Source organism: Corylus avellana, chromosome ca5 (genome assembly GCF_901000735.1).
Source record: "Corylus avellana chromosome ca5, CavTom2PMs-1.0".
Taxonomy (NCBI): Eukaryota; Viridiplantae; Streptophyta; class Magnoliopsida; order Fagales; family Betulaceae; genus Corylus; species Corylus avellana.
In genome coordinates this window covers 32,892,203-32,911,235 of record NC_081545.1, presented here as the reverse complement: position 1 = coordinate 32,911,235, position 19,033 = coordinate 32,892,203, and the positions used below count along the sequence as shown (strand labels likewise).

Sequence of the window (19,033 nt, the reverse complement as noted above, 5' to 3'; positions counted from 1 at the left end):
GCCGAAATTTTTGATTCAACAGCTCAGCACTTAACATGAAATGATTTGGTATGGTCGGAATGTGTAAATAGCCTATGTAAATTCATCACTCCTGTCAACTTAGAAATGCATTTTTAATGAGTGCATCTCTTTTTCTTGAGACTTTCTAAAATGTGATTTATTGACATTTATCATTAGAGTATGTGATTCACGTACATTTTTAATAGGATTATTGGAAAAATATATGTCAATTTAATAGATTAACTTGAAAAAACTTGTTACAACTCAACTTAAAAGAAAACTATTATTATTGAAGTTATCGGATGGCTCTTTTAAGGGTACGTTTGAGATTACGATTATGCAAGAATTATCTGCAGTTTTAAAAGATATCACAAAACATAAGGCGTTGGGCATTGCGATTTTAAAAGTATTTAATTTTTTTAAAAAAAAAAATGTGATTTCTACAAGTAAACTAGGGAGTGCTTATTTGAAAATGCGCGAATTTAAATCAAAATTACGATTTCTCATAACAAATATTTAATAAAAAAAGTATTTTTTAATATATTTTACTAAATGCCTTTGTGATTTCAAAAACGCAATTTTAGAAAAACGTAATTTTTAAAATCATATTTACTTAAATTGCAATTTCAAACGGACCCTAAGTAGGATATTTTTCCTGGCAAGAAAAAAAGTAAATGGATGGGTAAATGAGTGCACATAATGTAAGGGGGCAAACTGCAAAAGAGTAAAGAAAACAAGTGCAATTTGCATGATTGCTTGTATGTTGAAATGCAATGTGGAACAGATCAAATACTAATGAAACTTTTTTAAAGATAACAACAGGGCCTAAATAGAGGGGGGTATGGTACTGGGCCATGTCCTACGGAACCAAGATCCCCAACCCACAGGCCGAACACCTGTTTGAGGGCCCTCAAACATGTCAAAATCATAATCATGCAGCCGCCCCATATGCCTTATTTTTATTCCAACTTTATGAACTTTTTTTATAATATCCTCCCTAATTAATTATTTGGAGCATAACGAGCTATAGTGAAGAAAGAAGAAAATGAGATAGCTTTAGACATGTGGGCACCTAAATGCAACTTTCATGAGTGACTCCATCCTTTTGGGCTTGTTCAAACATAATACCCTTTTTCTTAAGGGATGTTTGGTAGGGGTAAAAAAAAAAAAAGAACCCACCAAGTTTCCTACTTTTTTAGGACAACTTTTTAATGAAACGTTCCATAAATCAAGTGTGGAAATCCTACTTTTTCCAAAGTCTCCGAGTCCGACGAAACAAAGTAGTATGTTTGCTTTAAGGCACATCACCATCTTTGTCACTCCTCATGGAAATAATTATAACATGAATGTTGGTCAGCCGCTTTTGTACTGCCCTAAGTTTTAGGCCCATTAACACTTCATAATAGATCTGGGTTGATTTAACCATTCAGCGCTGGCCTTACCAGATTTTCTGCATCTTTTCCAGCATGATAGGGGCCTAAAATACAGGAATTTTGTTTGGCTATGTGGGGGCTTAAGAAACATGATGGGAGTATAGTGTTTGTTTTAAAAAGTACAAGAGTAAGCCTGGCCTGACATGGTTGGTAGCCATACCCAACCTGTTTATTACAACTGGATCCATTTGAATCGAAGAGGAGACTGTTCCTTAAAACATAGGAATAAAATTGTCATTTTACTTCTTTTTTTTTTTGAATAATTTTATTGATTTCCTGTTTAGCGGCCTTTTAGCAGTGCAGCAAAATCATTTGTAGCCTCTATGGGATTGCGTTCATCTAGCGGCCTTGTGGCCGTACGGCAACAATCTCTTAGTGGATTGTTTATTGGGGAACCTTTCTTCGTATTGGGCTATCTTATTTGGTTCAAAAATAAGTCTCTTACTTGGCCAAATCACTTCAAAATTGTCATCAGTAGGGGTTATGATTACCGACAACATATCGATTATGAATGAACCAAAATTAATCATCAACTAACTTATGCGAGTTGAAAATTGGTATGAATTTTTTGTACCGACGTCGGTTCGGTTCGGTATAAAATTTTTGTTATCGGTTAACCGAACTGAACCACCAAATTTGATACGGATTAAAGCTTTGACGGATGAATTTTGCAGAGTGATGTTTTGTTGAAAGTATTTGATCAGTTTTTTGCATCTTATGTTCAATAAGTTATTTTAGCTTTAAAAAAAAAAAAAAAAAACAATTTGGGCCCCCAAAATAACTCATTTTTTGCCCATTTAAAAATAGCATTGGCCTAATTAAAAAAGCCCACGTTAAACCGATTAACCGACCGAAATTAATCCAAAATTTTCAAATAATTTGTCATCGAATTAAAATCGGTGAATTAACCGATAATTTCGGTTAACCGACCGAAAATAACTTTACTGAACCGATACCCACCCTAAGTTATCAGCAAATCCTAGATTCCAAAATTTTTTTTATTATAAGAGAAATGACTATGAAAATTGTTTCTTAATGATGACTATTTGTTATAGATGGATGGGACTCAACCGTTCGGGTATTTTGTGGGCTTCGACGTATTTATTGGGCCCGTGTCATCCCTGCCCACAGGCATCTGTCGGCGAAACCACTGTTCGTGTCATATATTATACACATTGCTTAGGTAAAATTTCTTACAAACTATAAAGAGGTAAAGGGAGATTGACCCCGATTTCATTCCTTTATTTTTCTTTTCTCACAACTTTAAAATAATCTATGGGGCCGCCGGTGGGGAGTGGAACTTCCATCCTTCACCTTCCACGGCCACAATGAACCAATCAGGCATTGCCAAATCACCCTTCAAACCTCTGACAGAGCTTATGAAGTTGCATTGACTTGTAGAGTGACATAGCTACAGCCGACAGAAACTACTTTGCCCTTCGGATACATGTATATTTATTTCCAAGCAGCAGCAGTGCAGCTTTAATTTTGGCTGCATTTTCATCTACTTTTATAGACCAAGATTTAATGGAAAATGACTTCAAACGGATAGAATGAGCCAATGAGGAGAAGAAAGCATATTTATATGTAACCGTGCAAGAGTACTAACAACATTTGCATTGGATTAACTAAGTAAAATTAATTGCTCTCCCAAAATTTAGATAGTTCTAATGCTGATCTATCTCTAGTTCCTGTCAACTTCATTTTGCTTTAACAACGGCCAAATCTGTCTCCGGCACCTCGGCCTCACATTCTCTTCAACGACTGTCATTTTACCTCAATTTACCTCCATTCACTGCCAATCTAAGTACGATTTTTTTTATATTTAAAATCAACTAGGAAAAAAAACATTGAAACTAATTCTTCTGCACTTCGGAATATTGATTTTAGCGCTATATGGCTTTTGAGTTGAATTTGTGAATGCAGAGTGATGGGTTGGCCTCATACTGTGGTGGATTTATTAAACATTTACATGCTACGCCAAAAACATTTACAGCCAACAGTGACGGTTTTCTAGAAGAATTCCACAATGAAAGAGGTTAGAGTAAGAGAAGACTTATGAAATTTGCTTTGGCTGTTGAAGGTAGCGTTCGACAGACGACAGTCAAAGAGTTTAAAGATGTCATCCGACACAGGTTATTGAAGAAGACCCTCGTGTGAACCAGTCTAGAGGGAGAAGGTTTTGCTTCGCTTTAAGGCCTAAAATCCATTGTTTGGGATGGGGTTGCTTGGTTGATTCTAGGGCGTGTAAAAGTCCATTGTTTGGGAAGCCACTAAAATCGAGCACAATTTTAAATTTTTTTTTGGGCCAAGTTATAAAATAAGATCTAAACCCAGAAATCGCCCTGTTTTTATATGGCCTGTTATTATTGTCTTTATAGTGAGATGGTGGTCTCAGACATCCAAGGAAGGATAAAAGCAGCATTAGCTCTCAAGCCTGGCGAAGGCGAAAGCTCTTAGGCGGCCACTGCGAATGTTTTGAGAAACAAGCCTTCGGATTATCATCATTGGACCTCTTGAATATCAATAACAATGTCAAAAGCCAGAACGAGGTTTTGAAGTTTCAGAATAAAATTTTCAGAAAGCAACATAAACAATGAAATATGAAATATATGCTCAATTTCATTTTATGCCAATAATTGTTGTAGGTAAAGTGGGAAACGAGTTTCAGACATCCAAGGAAGGATTAAGCAGCACTAGCTCTCAAGCCCGGCAAAGGCGAAAGCTCTTAGGCGGCCACTGCGAATGTTTTGAGAAACAAGCCTTAGGATTTATCATCATCAACATTTTGCAGAAACAAAAACAATCTTCAACATTTCAGATAATAACAAAAATTTCAACAACAATACAGAATTAATCAGAGAAATAATTAGATGCGATTCAAGCAAAAAAAAAAATCTTTCCAAGGCATCCATGGGATTCAATCACAACTTGCAGTGATCAAAATATGGGGTGTGAGTCTCAGACATCCAAGGAAGGATAAAAAGCAGCACGAGCTCTCAAGCCCGGCGAAAGGCGAAAGCTCTCAGGCGGCCACTGCGAATGTTCATGAGAAACAAGCCTTTGGATTTATCATCACAGACAACAACAAAATCCCCGCCGTATCACAATCACGCATATATACAAACGCTCGACTTATGAAAAAGGCAATAAACAGAAAACAGAGGGATATTTCTATATATTGAGAAACAGAGATTGACGAAATAACAACAAACAATGAAAAGCGATCTGAGCGCCAAAGAGTAAAGGAAGAAGAAGGGTTTCGTACTGGCAAAGAGCGTGGTGTAGCGCGGTTTATATAGTGTTGGTGTTAGGGTTAAGAATTCATGAGGGTTCTGCCCTTGGATTACTAGAACCGTCCGATCTCAAATGGAACGGACGGTTTCAGATTGTTTCGGTGTTTTCCTTCTCTGTACAGTGTTTAATTTATATATATATTTTTTAACATGTCGGGGATTCGAACTAATGACTTTCGCTTCATAAAGCGTAGTCTCTAGCCAATTGATATTTCATATGGAAACTAATATATATATTTTTGAACTTGTATCAAATTAAGTTTTTTATAATTGTAATTGTAATACATTTTATGGTTTCATTTTTTTTTTTATCAATTTCTTAATAGAATTTATGTAAAATCTGAAGTATACCGTAAGAAAATTATTAAAAAAAAAAAAGAATATTACAAAATAAATTTTTAAATTTGACACTTTTATATATATATATGAATTTTAGTTATTTGACAAATAGTCATTCCGGCCAATTTTTTTCTCAAGTTGCATATGTTCCCTTTTCCACGTACATCCAATAAATTTATATGCATGACTTATATTTAGAGGTGTTTCATGTCATTATAGGTTAATTTTTATCGGTATAATTTAATGATAATTTTAAAAATCAGATTAATTTGAACAAAATACGTGACTGACATGTAACATTATTCGGTTCATTCCCACTTTGTGTATAATTTCATCTTTATTGCCCATCTCTATTTTATCTTTTGTCTATTAAAAAAAATAAAACATTTTATTGCATCCATGTCATTCAAGGATCGAAAAAATTATGATGCAAATAATCAAAACTCAATATGTAATTATCAAAATTAGAAACTCAAAATGTTGAGATAATTTCTCATTATAAAAATATCTTTCACTGAATTGTATTTTTCAGTAAAATTTTCAATCCCTCGTCAAATTACAAATTTCCGCATTTTGCCCTTGAATCAAAGTTTTTTTTTTTTTTTTTTAAGTGAATTTGTCCCTTTCGTTAACTTAAGAAGTTGTCTTTTCCTTGACCCTTTGTAATGTTCTCACTTTCAAGTAAAACTATGAAAATGCTTTAATGAGTAATTTTATATTTATAGTCCATGTTTCTCCCACCAGTGAGTCCATCACCCCTCATATTTTTGGGAGATGATGGTCTTGGAGAGATGATGGTGCTGGTATTGTCTCATTGCCTAGTAGTGGTAGTGATGATGTGGTCTGCCTAGTATTTAATGAATTAATTTATATTAACAAAACAAATATTTATAAACTCTTTAGTAATATGCTACATTACTAAACAAATATCTATCACCAATCTCATATGCCAAATTGATGTATATCATGCTTTGATGTACATCATGCTAACTGTTTCTTAACCATAGTTGCCCACAGGTTTTTCTTTCTTTCATTCTGTTTTGTGCACATATTTTTTTTTCTGACTTCAAAAACTTCTCTTCTTCTTCTTAAAGCTTCCAAGTCCCCTTTCTTCATTATTTTTGTCCTTTCAAAAAAAGAAAGAACAAGAGTATCCCTTAAATATAACTAATTGAAGATGATCATGTTCCAAAGAACTGTGAGGGAAGAAGGGAATTAGGAGCACCAATTCAAAAGTGGAATTGAGAAGCCAAGACAACTCCATGTTGTTTGTTCTTGTCCATGTAGTTGTCTCCATTGAAGACCTGAGACACCAATATTCAAGACTTTCTTCGTTGCAGAGATAATACAGACTTGAAGACTCATCTTTAAAAAAACCATGAAAGGAAAAAGTAGTAGGAGGATAATAAAAATGGATGAGAAGCAGGTCAGCTCACAACATAACAAACAGATAAATAATTGGTTTCCTCCAATATTTCATCAAAATAGTTTTTTTTTTTCTTTTTCTTCCGTAAAACGTTATAATTAATTTCTTTCATTAAAAATTTGTTTAAAAACTCATATTCTATAGCCTTGGCCCTGATTAATATCATTAATGAAGCATATATTAATATCGAATCTTCATTCTAAAAGCATGCTCAATTTCATTCGTTGAGCATTTTAAAGGCACCTTGCACATGACATGCAGTCTGGCACAAACTCATGAATACCAGTCTCCTCACAAGCTTTCGGCAAAAAAAGAAAAATAAAAAAGAGCTCTTCTAATTAGATTTATAATATGAATACACTTATGCCTAGAAGAGTTACTAGAACGATGACCAATTCAAACTCCTATCTATTTCCATCATCTCTTCCAAATTGATGATTCGAAATTTCTTGTTATTTCTCTCCCAATGCTTTGCAAATGATTGTTTGAAATAAAAAAAAAAAAAATCAAATTATTTTATTTATTTATTTATGTAAAAATAATTAAGCTACTAATGACGAATGATACCGAAAAATAACCATTGCACACCAATTATAGAAGATTATTTTTCAAGTTTAAGATCAAATAAGTCAATCGAATCAAGTTTGTTTGTACGTGTAATAGCATCTATTATACAAAGAATATCAATAAACTAAATGACTGAAATCGTTCCGGATACCTTTTTAGCTTCGAGTATCTATTGAAATTTGAAAACACTATACTAAAGAGATAAAATTAAATCAATATTAAAAATGTACTCATTTTTGTTTCATAGCTCACAATGAAAAACCAAAATATTAAACAAAAATATTTAAATAAAAATCTCGTCCCCAAGAGATAGCTCAATCGGTTGTGAATCACGCCTCCTAAAACGAAAGTCACTAGTTCAAATTTCGCTTCCCTTTAGAATCCCTTATATGTAGGTTGTTAAAATACCTTATTTCAATTACATTTATTTTATGAAATGAGGATGTTTTTGTTACTTCGCACGAACTTGGGTATTGTTAAAGCTCAGTTTTGTTTTTTTTTATTTTTAGTGTTAAAACAGCTTTTTATTGGATCGAATCATTTTATGACCAATTTCGTACTGTTTGTTTCTATTTTTCGCAATATAATTTTATTGTTGGGCTTATTTGCCGAGAATCTTTAAATATCTTTTTCATTATTTGCTTAGAAAAAAAAAAAAACAAAAAAATGATTATAATATCATACCATAGATACAAGTTAATAAAACAAAATCTGAATCTTAATATATTTCCCCTCCTCTGCGGTCGAGGATTCTTTGAAAGACAATCGCATTGAATAGGTTTTACTAGCATTTAGACTTGCCTCTCTTGCACATTGGAGGTTCAAATTTCAAATTTTGAATGTTTGAAGCGCCTAAACGGTCAGAACCAGCTGGATCCCACCAAAGCGCTTTTTTCGAAAAGCCTCTCTCCACTAATTCTTATCTATATTTCAAACGGCTCTTGCCATCGAATATCTCTTTATTTATACTCCATTCTACTTTCACTTTCTTATTACCATTTCTTCCACACCAGGCCCAGGCGTCTTTGTATACGTCTTTGCCTACCTTCTCTTTTTCTCTCTTTTCTCTCTTCCCCACACAAGCAACCGAAAATGAGAGAGTGCATCTCAATCCACATCGGACAGGCTGGTATCCAAGTGGGAAACGCCTGTTGGGAGCTCTACTGCCTTGAACATGGAATTCAGGTATAGCCTTTTCTCTTCTCAACAGATCTACCAGATCCGCCTAAAAGACCATCTGTTTTCCTATTTGGGCTGTGGGAGTACTAATTTCAGGGTGTTTTTTTTTTGTAGCCTGATGGACAAATGCCAAGCGACAAAACTGTCGGTGGCGGAGACGACGCCTTCAACACGTTTTTCAGTGAGACCGGGGCCGGAAAGCACGTCCCACGCGCCGTGTTCTTGGATCTGGAACCGACCGTCATCGACGAGGTCAGGACCGGGACCTACCGCCAACTTTTCCACCCCGAACAACTCATCAGCGGCAAAGAAGACGCAGCAAACAACTTTGCAAGAGGCCACTATACAAGTAAGCACAAAACCCAAACCCAAAACTTAAATCTCTAGCCAAGGCTCTGTTATCTGTACTTGAAACAGATCTAATCTTAATCCGTATCAGAAACAATTGTATTATTTTGTATTTTCTTTGTAGATTAACAATTTGGGGTTTCTGTTTTTGCAGTTGGGAAAGAGATAGTGGATCTGTGCCTTGACAGGATCAGGAAGCTTGCTGATAACTGCACTGGGCTTCAGGGGTTTCTGGTATTCCATGCGGTGGGTGGAGGGACAGGATCTGGGCTTGGATCTCTGCTTCTGGAGAGGCTTTCTGTGGACTACGGAAAGAAATCCAAGCTCGGATTTACCGTCTACCCCTCCCCCCAGGTCTCCACCTCCGTCGTCGAGCCTTATAACAGTGTGTTGTCCACCCACTCCCTTCTGGAGCACACCGACGTGTCGGTGCTACTCGACAACGAAGCGATCTACGACATCTGCCGCAAATCGCTTGACATTGAGAGACCCACTTACACCAATCTCAACAGGCTCGTCTCCCAGGTACAGAATATAATCAATCAATCAAGCATTGTTCATCTCATTTTTCAGATCTGTATGGTCACATTGCTAATAGGGGATTTTGTGTTTGTGAGCAGGTGATTTCATCACTGACTGCATCTCTGCGTTTCGATGGTGCTCTGAACGTGGACGTGACAGAGTTTCAGACCAATTTGGTCCCGTACCCGAGAATTCACTTCATGCTCTCGTCGTATGCCCCGGTTATCTCCGCCGAGAAGGCCTACCACGAGCAACTCTCGGTTGCTGAGATCACAAACAGCGCTTTCGAGCCGTCGTCCATGATGGCAAAATGCGACCCACGACACGGGAAGTACATGGCATGCTGTCTGATGTACAGGGGGGACGTGGTGCCCAAGGACGTGAACGCGGCGGTGGCTACCATCAAGACGAAGAGGACCATTCAGTTTGTGGACTGGTGCCCCACTGGGTTCAAGTGCGGGATCAACTACCAGGCTCCGACTGTGGTTCCAGGGGGTGACTTGGCCAAGGTTCAGCGGGCTGTGTGCATGATCTCCAACTCGACGAGTGTGGCGGAGGTGTTTTCTAGAATTGATCATAAGTTTGATTTGATGTACGCGAAGAGGGCTTTTGTGCATTGGTATGTTGGTGAGGGTATGGAGGAAGGTGAGTTCTCCGAAGCTAGGGAGGATTTGGCTGCCCTGGAGAAGGACTACGAAGAAGTTGGGGCGGAGTCCGCTGAAGGGGAGGATGATGAAGGCGATGAGTATTAGGCACTAGGCCGGTGGTGGTGGTTCTGCCAATGGACTCATTGGTTTGAAATAGGGGATTCGTGTTTCTATGTTTCTTTTGTTAATGGCTGGATGTTTGTCAGCTCTGTTCAACAACTAGTTCATCATTTTCTCTATGTTTTCTTTGGCTTTTATGTGAGATGGTCATTCTTCCTCCAAATTTCTATCTTAGATAGCTAATCAAAAAACTGTTTTTCTTTACTTTTTAATTAAACCCTTTCAATTTTCATCCACGAAAGCAAACCCATTCAATCTTCTTCCTGAGGCAAACAGGAAAAAAACCAAAGGAAATGAAATCGTTAGTCTGTGCGCAATCGCGGCAGTGCCCTCCTGTACGACACCGTTTGCAGTGTGTCTCAAGCTCTGCTTTTGTATCCGGTGGCCGGTTCGGCAGAGAGGCAAAGCGGGAGGCTTTTTGGGAGAGTAGGAAGGGGTGGTTCGCTAGAAAGAGTGGAGAGGGAGACAAACAGCCCCATATATTGGCATATTGAAGCAAGCACAAATGTTGAGAAATTAATAAATATAATATATACTTGCAAAGTGTCTATTTTCTAATTACATAAAATAACTCTTGAAAAGCTTTATGGTTGTAGCCAAAAACATTACTTGAACGAAAAGTTATTTCACTGAAATATTTTCTTATCTCCAAAAGCTACAATTAAGTAAACTACTATTTTTTTAATTATTTTTTTAGAATAATATTAACATACAAACTATAATATTTGTATATCATGGGATATCAACTCTTCCGAGTATAATACTATATAGTGTCTATATTTCATGTCCAAATAAGAGAATTTTTAGAGTGTGGGTTGAAATATGATGGCTAAAAATGTATCAAAACACTTATATGTCAGTGATATTGAAGTCGATTGTCCTCGTATTGATCAAAGTGCATAGCAATAAATCTATCCCTTTTTCTCCCAGTTCATTTTGTTCCAGCTTCATGCCTCCCAAAGTCCCAATATAATTATAAATGGAGAATATGATCAAATATGTTGTGAATAAATGCTTTCTTTTTTAATAAATAGTAGTGCTTTCATTCATAAAGAATATAAAAACAAACTAAAGCCTGAGGGCTCTAAATTAAAATGGTAAAAAGCTCTAGATTAACAATATTAAAAAAAATGCTTGTTTGAACGGAGAAAGAAAGCATGTTTTGAACGGGCACACCAACAAATAGTTTATGGAGGTAGGTTGTTTTGAATAATTGTTAGTTCCACTTATAATTTTCCTCTTGCATAAATGAATAATGTGATTATTTATACTCTATACACTCCAATATTATTGCTTATAACTTCTTTCAAGTTAATAATTTCTTTCAAAATTACACTTAAATGGAGACTATGATCTAATATGTTGTGAATATTTGATGACACCTATTCACTTGGTCTTTTTACATTGGTTTTTAAGTATAGTTAACTTTTGCAAAGTGTCATATATTAAATTTCCATAAAAAAAACTCTTCTAGAGCCTAGTGGTCATAGCCCTACATTATCTTCAAAAGCTACTATTCTTAACCAAATAAGTTTTGTTAAGAATAAATCAACATAGAAGCCAATACCTCCTCCGCTTCATACCTTCAAATTTAACTATAGTTATAATCATTGTTGAATTCGTATCGATGGTTTCAGGGTGAGTAAGATGGCCGTACAAGTTGGCGCATAGGATCTTTGCAAAGCAACTCCTGATTTTATTGCTGATCACTTTGTTTATGTATTTTTTGGGTTATAAAAATGTGTAGATGTAAAGATACTTTTTAACTGATTTTTATTTGTACAAAATTGGGTTGTGGACATCATCTGTTATGGGTAGTGCCATAAATGATAAAACTCAATTTTGTATGACATTCTGGTTATTAATAAAGTTATTTATTTTATGAGAATTACAAGAACATCAAACACTGTTTATTTATCTGAAATATATAGTCAATTACATTATATGTGATTTAGGTGTCTTAATGAGATTAATGCATAGAAGATCTAAATCACAATTCCTTGTGACTTATAAACTTCAGTTCATAGTCGTTAAGGAAATTAGAAATTCAGTTAATAAAATTATAACATATCAATCATAATAATATATCCTGATCGTGAAAGTTAATAAAATTATGTGGGTTTGTGCCATGCCAATAAAAGACGGGTCTTAGACAAAATTCAGTTGAGCCCCTATCATATCTCTAATTTTTTTACAATTCCAACCATTTGACTACAAAATAAAATACAATCACAAAAACCCCAACAAATATAATATAGCGATATTTCCTTTGGTAGCTTTTTAACAACTCAGTTTTACTTTCTATTCATTTTCCGAATTTCTTTGTTTTTGTTTTTGTTTTTTTTTTTTTTTTTTAAAATGACAGTTATAGGAGGATCCAATTTGGAGGAAATGACAAATATGCCATGAAGTCATGGAGCCCGTGTTTCCAGGTCTTTGACATCAGGTACTGCCCCGTTAACAGTATGTGGATAGGAATGAAAATAGGTAGACGCAGACCATCTTCCTTTTAGCCTAACCAACCACATCATTTCATTACATTACATTACATCTGGTCTAAAGCCTACGGAGACTACTGCAAAGGATCGACGAGGCCCATCATTTTGTTTACACTAAGCTTCTCCTTGCTTCTTCTTCTTCACTGTACACAGAAGACTCTCTCTCTCTCTCTCGCTCTCTATAAGAAAGATTAAAACTGAAAAGTGACTTGGATTTGATCAACTTCACGCTCTTCCTACCAGCTTAACGAAATCTTTCATCTACTCCTGCCAAAACAAAACAATCCAAATCAGTACAAATTTCAATACCCTCAACAAAATAAATCTAAAAATCTATTTTGTTAATTCAGATTCATTCTAACTAAAAGCTGTTACTTTTTTAGTCAGTTCTTAAAATGAAAGAAAAATCATAAATTTAGTTATTTAATTCATGTGCGTTACAGTTAGTCAGTTAACATAAATAAATAAGCCAAGCAGTAAATGGTATTGGGCCGGATCTTCATGATATGGTTTTTGCCTTGACCCAAACGGCTGATTGACTGATTATTATTATTTAAAAAAAAAAAACAAAAGAAAATTACCGATTTACCGGCCGCGGTAACTTACCAGAGATTCTGTTATGTAGAAATTTTGAAAGATAGGAGAATGGAATTATTTAAATCTCGTGCTCCATCGGCGAGGAAAGATCGGAGAAGGAAACCAAAATTTGAATTTTTTATTATTTTTTTACTTGAGGTGATTTTAGGAAGTTTTTATATTTCTGTTCTTTTCCCTCCGTTTTTCTGAGTGTCCAAATGGAGAACACCAGCGGAAATGATAGAAAGGAAAAGAAAGCTTTAGGAAGAACAAAAAATACAGAAATTCAAAAACTTAGATATCAAGATTGAGAAACTGGATTGATTCAACTCAACAAACAAGAACCTAATTACCTTGATAGCACCACGTTCGGTTTGATTCAATGTAACGCATCGACGGTGGTGGTCTTCCGGCTCCGGCTGAGAGGCGAGTTCGGCAAGATCGGCTTCGAGAATATCACAACGTCCATCGGCGCATCCACGTGATCGTGATGATGATGATGATGATGATGATGATGATGATGAAGAACAGAAAGATGGCCGTTCTCTTTGACGCCGAGACTGAAATCCTCGCCGAGGTGTGAGTCCTCCTCCCTGATCCTCAGGATCTGGCTGTGCACGTACTTTCCCCATTTACCCACCGACTTCGGCGACTCCTCCGTCTCCTCCAACTTCCATTCATCCTTCGAGACCTTTCCGGCAAGATCACCGGACTCCACGCCCAGCCCCGGCGACGAGAGCTCCTTCTTGGGTTTCTGAAGCTCAGAAACGGAGTAAGAGCCTTGTTCTTGCGACTCGTTCGCGGGCTTCACCGTCATATTTAGTTTCGTCTCCAATATCTCCAATATCTCCAATATTACGCTACGTCTTATGGGTGAGGGGAGCAAGAAAACCCTTTTTTCTCTCTCGTGTTGTGGTGTGGAATTCAGGTATACTTATAATGATAAAAGGAGCGATACGGGGCGTTTCGTGCGTGAGAGAGGCTCTATTGGCGACACGTGTCTATGGAGAGGACATATGGAGTTTCAATTGGAACTGGAATTAGTGGGGACGAGTCCATGGGGCTCATCAAGAATCCAAGATCGTTGCCGTTTTGTTAGGAGCAGGTCTTTGCGATCACTGGCTGAATGCCACGTCACTACGACCTATCTCAGTGTCTCACGCACTTGGGGGATTGTGGGGTTTTCAAATAGATTTTTATTTATTTATTTATAATCGCGTAAGAATATTTGCTTACGAGATAATCGCAGGGGATTAATCATGAACGCACTAGTCCCTCTTGGGATTTTCTGTTATTAAGTGTAAGAAGGAGATTGGGTTTGGGTCACGATCAGCTGTGGTTGACAAGGATGATTGTGGCATAATTGCATTTCGATGTATTTTACTATTTCACTGGAGATTGAGTGGTCTCCACGTGGAACAGAGGTTCACAAGCAACGGTGACTCTCTACGTGATTTTGGGAGCGCTACGTACATGCTTGTGACGCGTGGCATGCATATGTGTATTAATATGATTGAGGCGGGTCAAAATAGCTTTTTGGATGCCTTTGCAATTTGCATGGGTGGCCTAACCTTAATTATTAATGAAGTGGGAAGTTGCCACGGAAATGTTTATAATATAATTGTGGTTAAGGTTCAGTTGGTTTCCGAGGGGACCCAGGTGGACAGGTGGAGTCCGGTAGAGGAAGCCTTGCCAAAATTGATTCAGTTTTTCACATGAAACTCGTGACATATGTCTTCAAAGCGTGCACGAGAGCGAGTTAGCAAGGTGCCAATGATGCGTGTTTCAATTGGCGCAGTCCAACAGGAGCAGGAAATAATGGATCGGATCTCGGGGTTCTCAAGTTACAACGCAATTTAAACAGCTTTTAGAAATATAAGAGATTTGTGAACCGCACAGCCCCTCTATGCGACTGTTCGAACAGCAGGAAGTAATTTTAAAGAAACAGCAAAACTAGTGGCCTGAGAAAATAAAGTACAACCGAGGTGATTGGTGACATTGAGAAAAAATGGCATCGTTAGGAAATGTTAATCAGGGCCAAACCGAAGCATGATGAACCCAAGAATAAACATTAAAGCTTGACATCAAGCCTCTGGATGTGGAGTCTCAACATATACGTATCTACAAAGCCGAATAAAATATACGAATGCAGCATCACTTGCAAAATAATTTCATTCAAACAAAATCCTTGAGATCCAGAAGAGTGCATTTCAGTTCTATTCCAAATAAATCAAAATGAAAAACGTACCAAAATCCACTACAATAAAGATTTGGAGAAAAAAGAGTCGGGTAATAAAACATGAAACAAAAGATTGACACAGGGACAACAAGAAAAAACTCAAATAGTTCCTAGGGATGAAGCTAGCCTAAGCTTTCATTCTTCATCTTCCTCATCTCCATCCCCACCGCCAGCCTTCTTGGCAGCTGCCTTCTGGTTCTTTCGCTTCACTCTACCAGGGCGTCCACCTCCGAAGGGACTAGTGAGAGAGAAGTCAATATGCTTCTGAGAATCAACTCTCACCATGAAAGATGCTATGTTAACCACCTGCCTCCCAACCCTGACAAGGAAAGAAGCGTATAAAATGTGAGATGTTTTCAGCATTTTGGAAAAAAGTTGCTACACAATATAAAGTGCTCCTGCGTGATTACTTGTCAAAACAAATATAAAGTGCTCGTGCCCAAACATTAATATGATAAGCAAGATAATCACTTGAGCTCCACCCTATGAAAATCATAATAGCTTCAGACAAAGAAGCTTAAGACACTAAACATGCACCCAAGGCACAAAACAATAGCACAGGCCAAACATGAACAGTGTTACAAAGAACTAGTGACTATAACATGGCTTGATTATGCTTATGCAGGAATAGTTGCATACTAATGCAACAAAGAGGTTAATCACCTCATAATCTGAAAAAAATCCTATTATTAAATCTTTAAAGCAAGCTGCTAGAATATATTAGAAAGTAAAGGACGTCAATTCTTTTCAGTAACAAAAGCAAATCAACATTTGATAGCTCTTCTGACTTTCCATAACTCTATGTACTAGTCATGATAAAATGAATTGACTGATTAAGCCTGGTGTTGACATACCCTAGTCCCACCACACAACTACTAGAGGAGAGCTTGAAAGCGTATGCACTTATTAGGAAGATTGTGCTGAAGTAAAAAAAGACTCAAAACAACAAATAAAGTATTTATTCAATACTATTTCTTTTTTCAATCAACTGGAAACAAATCCAAGTTATCAGCAAGTATTAAAGAGCATCAACATCAAGGTCCCCCAATTTTCAAGCTGATACAAAAAGAGGCCAGAAGCCAAATTGAGAAATCCATCAAGTCAAAAGGACTTGTTTCCAGGAGTATCTGTACAAATAAAATCAATAAATTCTGTGCACACCAAAAATTCCCTGAAAAGGTACTTTAAACCAAAAATCGCAAAAAAATTGTGTCAAGTTGAGCAATCAAGGAAAATGTACACGTGCATATATTTTTCCAGAGAAATCCCTTCTTTTTGGGAAAAAGAAATGTCTATGGTGCAGGGAGATTGCAACCACTGTTGGTGCTTCCAGTTTGGGTGGCCCATGAAGAGAAGATTTTTCTTTTTTTTTTTTCTTTTTTTTTTTCAGAAAATTAATTAATTTTTTAAAAGAATGGTTTTTTGGGGAAAAAAAATTCTGGGCTATTCCATTCATGGGGGAATAGCTATTCCTCAATGCAACGATTATTGCCAAGAATAATATACAAACCAAACGACAGGGATAGTTATTCCATTCCTAAACCTATTCCTGTCTATCAAACGTGTCTTGACATCACTCTGAACGTTCTAGTAAACAAGTGGAATAATAGTAACAAAAAATTCAACAAACCAGAACTTTTTAAATTAAAAGCACATACTCTAATTTTGGTCAAAAGAGACCTCATGTTCATACCACCAAAAACACATTTCAACACCCTAATGTAATTCAAAACGGTCATACATGCAATTTACATGTGTCCATCCAAGTAGATTCAAAATTTAGGATGTGTTCAAAGATTCATAGCAGCCTAGCATTCAGCATTTCAATAGTCAATGCAGTGAAAAAGGTCACACATTTCATGCACAAAGACGACGACTTTCATCCTTACTAGCTCATTAAGGAACAACTTGATACAACAGAAAACTCAATTTTATACAGTTTTGAAGTCCATAAATACACTACAACTACAAATTACACAATCATGTACTCTCTATCACAATACAACTAACATTGAAACTACTTTTACAGTGAGCATGTATACATAAAAGGATAAAACAAACAGATTGAAGAAATGCTTTAGCCATTTTGTTAGGAACAACTAGTGTTTATACCTGATATGCCTCTGTCTAATAAGCACACGAGCATGATGAATCGACTTGGCCATACCCGACTTGAACACAAGGGTTTGCAGCCGGCGCTCAAGGAAGTTCTCCACAGTCAGAGCAAGGACGTAATCAAGCTTGTTTTGGCTCTCATCCAAAAGCCCATACCTATTCATTCTTCGCAGAAGGGCCTCACCCTCAAAAATCCTGCGAGGATTCTTCTCATCCAAAGTGAGAAGTTCCCTGGCAGCATTACGGATGCGGCTCAAAGCATATTGAACCCTCCACAACTCCCTCTTACATCGGAGCCCATACTCTCCCACAAGCCTCAGCTCGTGGTCCAATCGCTCCTTCTCATATGGACGACGAGGCTTTTTGAATGTCTTCCCATCTGAAACCACCCAACATTGCACATTAACAGTTAATACTCATTAAGAGCATAATCTAAGGTTTCAAACAAGCTTAGCTTCGACGTAGCATAAAAAAGTTACAGATAATTAAGGGTACAATTGGGTTAATTAGACGAGAGAAATTTCATAAAAAATCCATTGATAAGGTAATAACGAAATAAAATCTTTCATTAAATAAAGTTAGAATAACCAAAATGAGGAAAGAAATTGAAACCAAACTAGTTTTGGGTATCATATTTTCTATTCGCTATCTTCGGGAAAAAAAAAAAAATTGAAAATCTCCTTCCAACTATCCAGGTTATCGTAATAGGCACATTTTAGGAGATTTTTCTTTCAAATGTCCTTTTGTTTTTCCCGCGTTTTCTCGACAAACAAACATAGCACACAGCCAGAAAAGACTAAGTTACAATGGCGAACTTGAAACAAGGATTCAGTGAAATCAAACCGTACTAATCAAAGAAAACTATCAACCAAATTACCAAAAGGAAAACATCACGTACAATTCCTAAACCAATCAAAACGGCATCGCACAACCACTTAGCTCAAAGAAAACCCTAAGCTACACCAGATCTAAAAAACATACAAACAGATATGCATACAAACGTATACTTCAGTGAGAGAGCATACAGTTGCGGTAGAAACTGACGTGGACCATGGCTCCGTCGGCTTCCGATCAGGCGCGGAGGGTGCTGAATGAAAAGGGAGGGTCGAGAAGACCGAAAATGAGAGAATGGTTCTCTTAAATACTCAAACCCAAAACCCTAATTCCTTTATGCTTGAAATTACGAATTTGCCACATAATTAGGCTGTGATTGTAGATTCGCCCATATCGTTGGATCGGGTTTTGGGCTTATTTTCGCTGCTTAGCCCTATCTAGATTTTGGTCCGACTCTCGCCCTTTTGAAATTCAAAACTAAAAACACAATTTTTTTTCAAAATTATTAATAAAAATTCAATATTCAATACATTTTCCAAATATGAACCCCACCAAAAAAAAAAAATTTACTTTTATCATGTCACGATAATTTTTTAAATCAAAACCAAACAATTTTCAAATTTTTAAGCATTTAGAAAGAGATGTAATTATATATGAACATTTTTGGTTCATTTCTCATATATTTTTTTTCAAATCGACCAGGTAACTTCTACAATTTTAATAATTAAATTGAAAAAATAAATAAAGAAAAATGGACCAGAAAATGTTGATGAAGGAAAAATAAAATAATTTAGTCTTTAAATTTTATTTGGGTCTTATTAGCTAATTAGGTTATTTATAGTCGTGATTGCTTGTTTTACGTGAAGGTTTTGTGTGGTAAAACGTCATATTTAT

At 36.4% G+C, this 19,033-nt stretch overlaps 3 protein-coding genes and 3 non-coding genes across 6 annotated transcripts; 1 reads left to right on the top strand and 5 right to left on the bottom strand.

Annotated features, from left to right (window-relative positions):
• Nucleotides 1–3,823: 3,823 nt before the first annotated feature.
• On the bottom strand, nucleotides 3,824–3,946 carry LOC132183466 (small nucleolar RNA SNORD14). The gene has a single exon (XR_009440431.1). It is a non-coding gene; the product is annotated as a small nucleolar RNA SNORD14 (small nucleolar RNA).
• Nucleotides 3,947–4,096: 150 nt separating this feature from the next.
• On the bottom strand, nucleotides 4,097–4,219 carry LOC132183461 (small nucleolar RNA SNORD14). Its single transcript, XR_009440426.1, has one exon. It is a non-coding gene; the product is annotated as a small nucleolar RNA SNORD14 (small nucleolar RNA).
• A 171-nt stretch (nucleotides 4,220–4,390) lies between these two features.
• LOC132183465 (small nucleolar RNA SNORD14) lies at nucleotides 4,391–4,517 on the bottom strand. The gene has a single exon (XR_009440430.1). It is a non-coding gene; the product is annotated as a small nucleolar RNA SNORD14 (small nucleolar RNA).
• A 3,520-nt stretch (nucleotides 4,518–8,037) lies between these two features.
• Nucleotides 8,038–10,040, top strand: LOC132180921 (tubulin alpha chain-like). Its single transcript, XM_059593919.1, has 4 exons — nucleotides 8,038–8,246; nucleotides 8,355–8,589; nucleotides 8,743–9,113; nucleotides 9,209–10,040. Exons 1-4 carry the CDS (start codon nucleotides 8,154–8,156, stop codon nucleotides 9,860–9,862), a joined length of 1,353 nt encoding a protein of 450 aa, XP_059449902.1. The 5' UTR covers nucleotides 8,038–8,153; the 3' UTR covers nucleotides 9,863–10,040.
• Nucleotides 10,041–12,269: 2,229 nt separating this feature from the next.
• LOC132180922 (uncharacterized) lies at nucleotides 12,270–13,806 on the bottom strand. The gene is made up of 2 exons (XM_059593920.1): nucleotides 13,305–13,806; nucleotides 12,270–12,642 (listed from the first exon to the last, which is right to left on the bottom strand). The coding sequence occupies exon 1, from the start codon at nucleotides 13,766–13,768 to the stop codon at nucleotides 13,331–13,333; it is 438 nt and encodes a 145-aa protein (XP_059449903.1). The 5' UTR covers nucleotides 13,769–13,806; the 3' UTR covers nucleotides 12,270–12,642; nucleotides 13,305–13,330.
• Nucleotides 13,807–15,107: 1,301 nt separating this feature from the next.
• LOC132182962 (small ribosomal subunit protein uS4y) lies at nucleotides 15,108–18,439 on the bottom strand. Its single transcript, XM_059596336.1, has 3 exons — nucleotides 18,331–18,439; nucleotides 17,303–17,684; nucleotides 15,108–15,509 (listed from the first exon to the last, which is right to left on the bottom strand). The coding sequence occupies exons 1-3, from the start codon at nucleotides 18,356–18,358 to the stop codon at nucleotides 15,326–15,328; spliced, it is 594 nt and encodes a 197-aa protein (XP_059452319.1). The 5' UTR covers nucleotides 18,359–18,439; the 3' UTR covers nucleotides 15,108–15,325.
• Nucleotides 18,440–19,033: the final 594 nt, after the last annotated feature.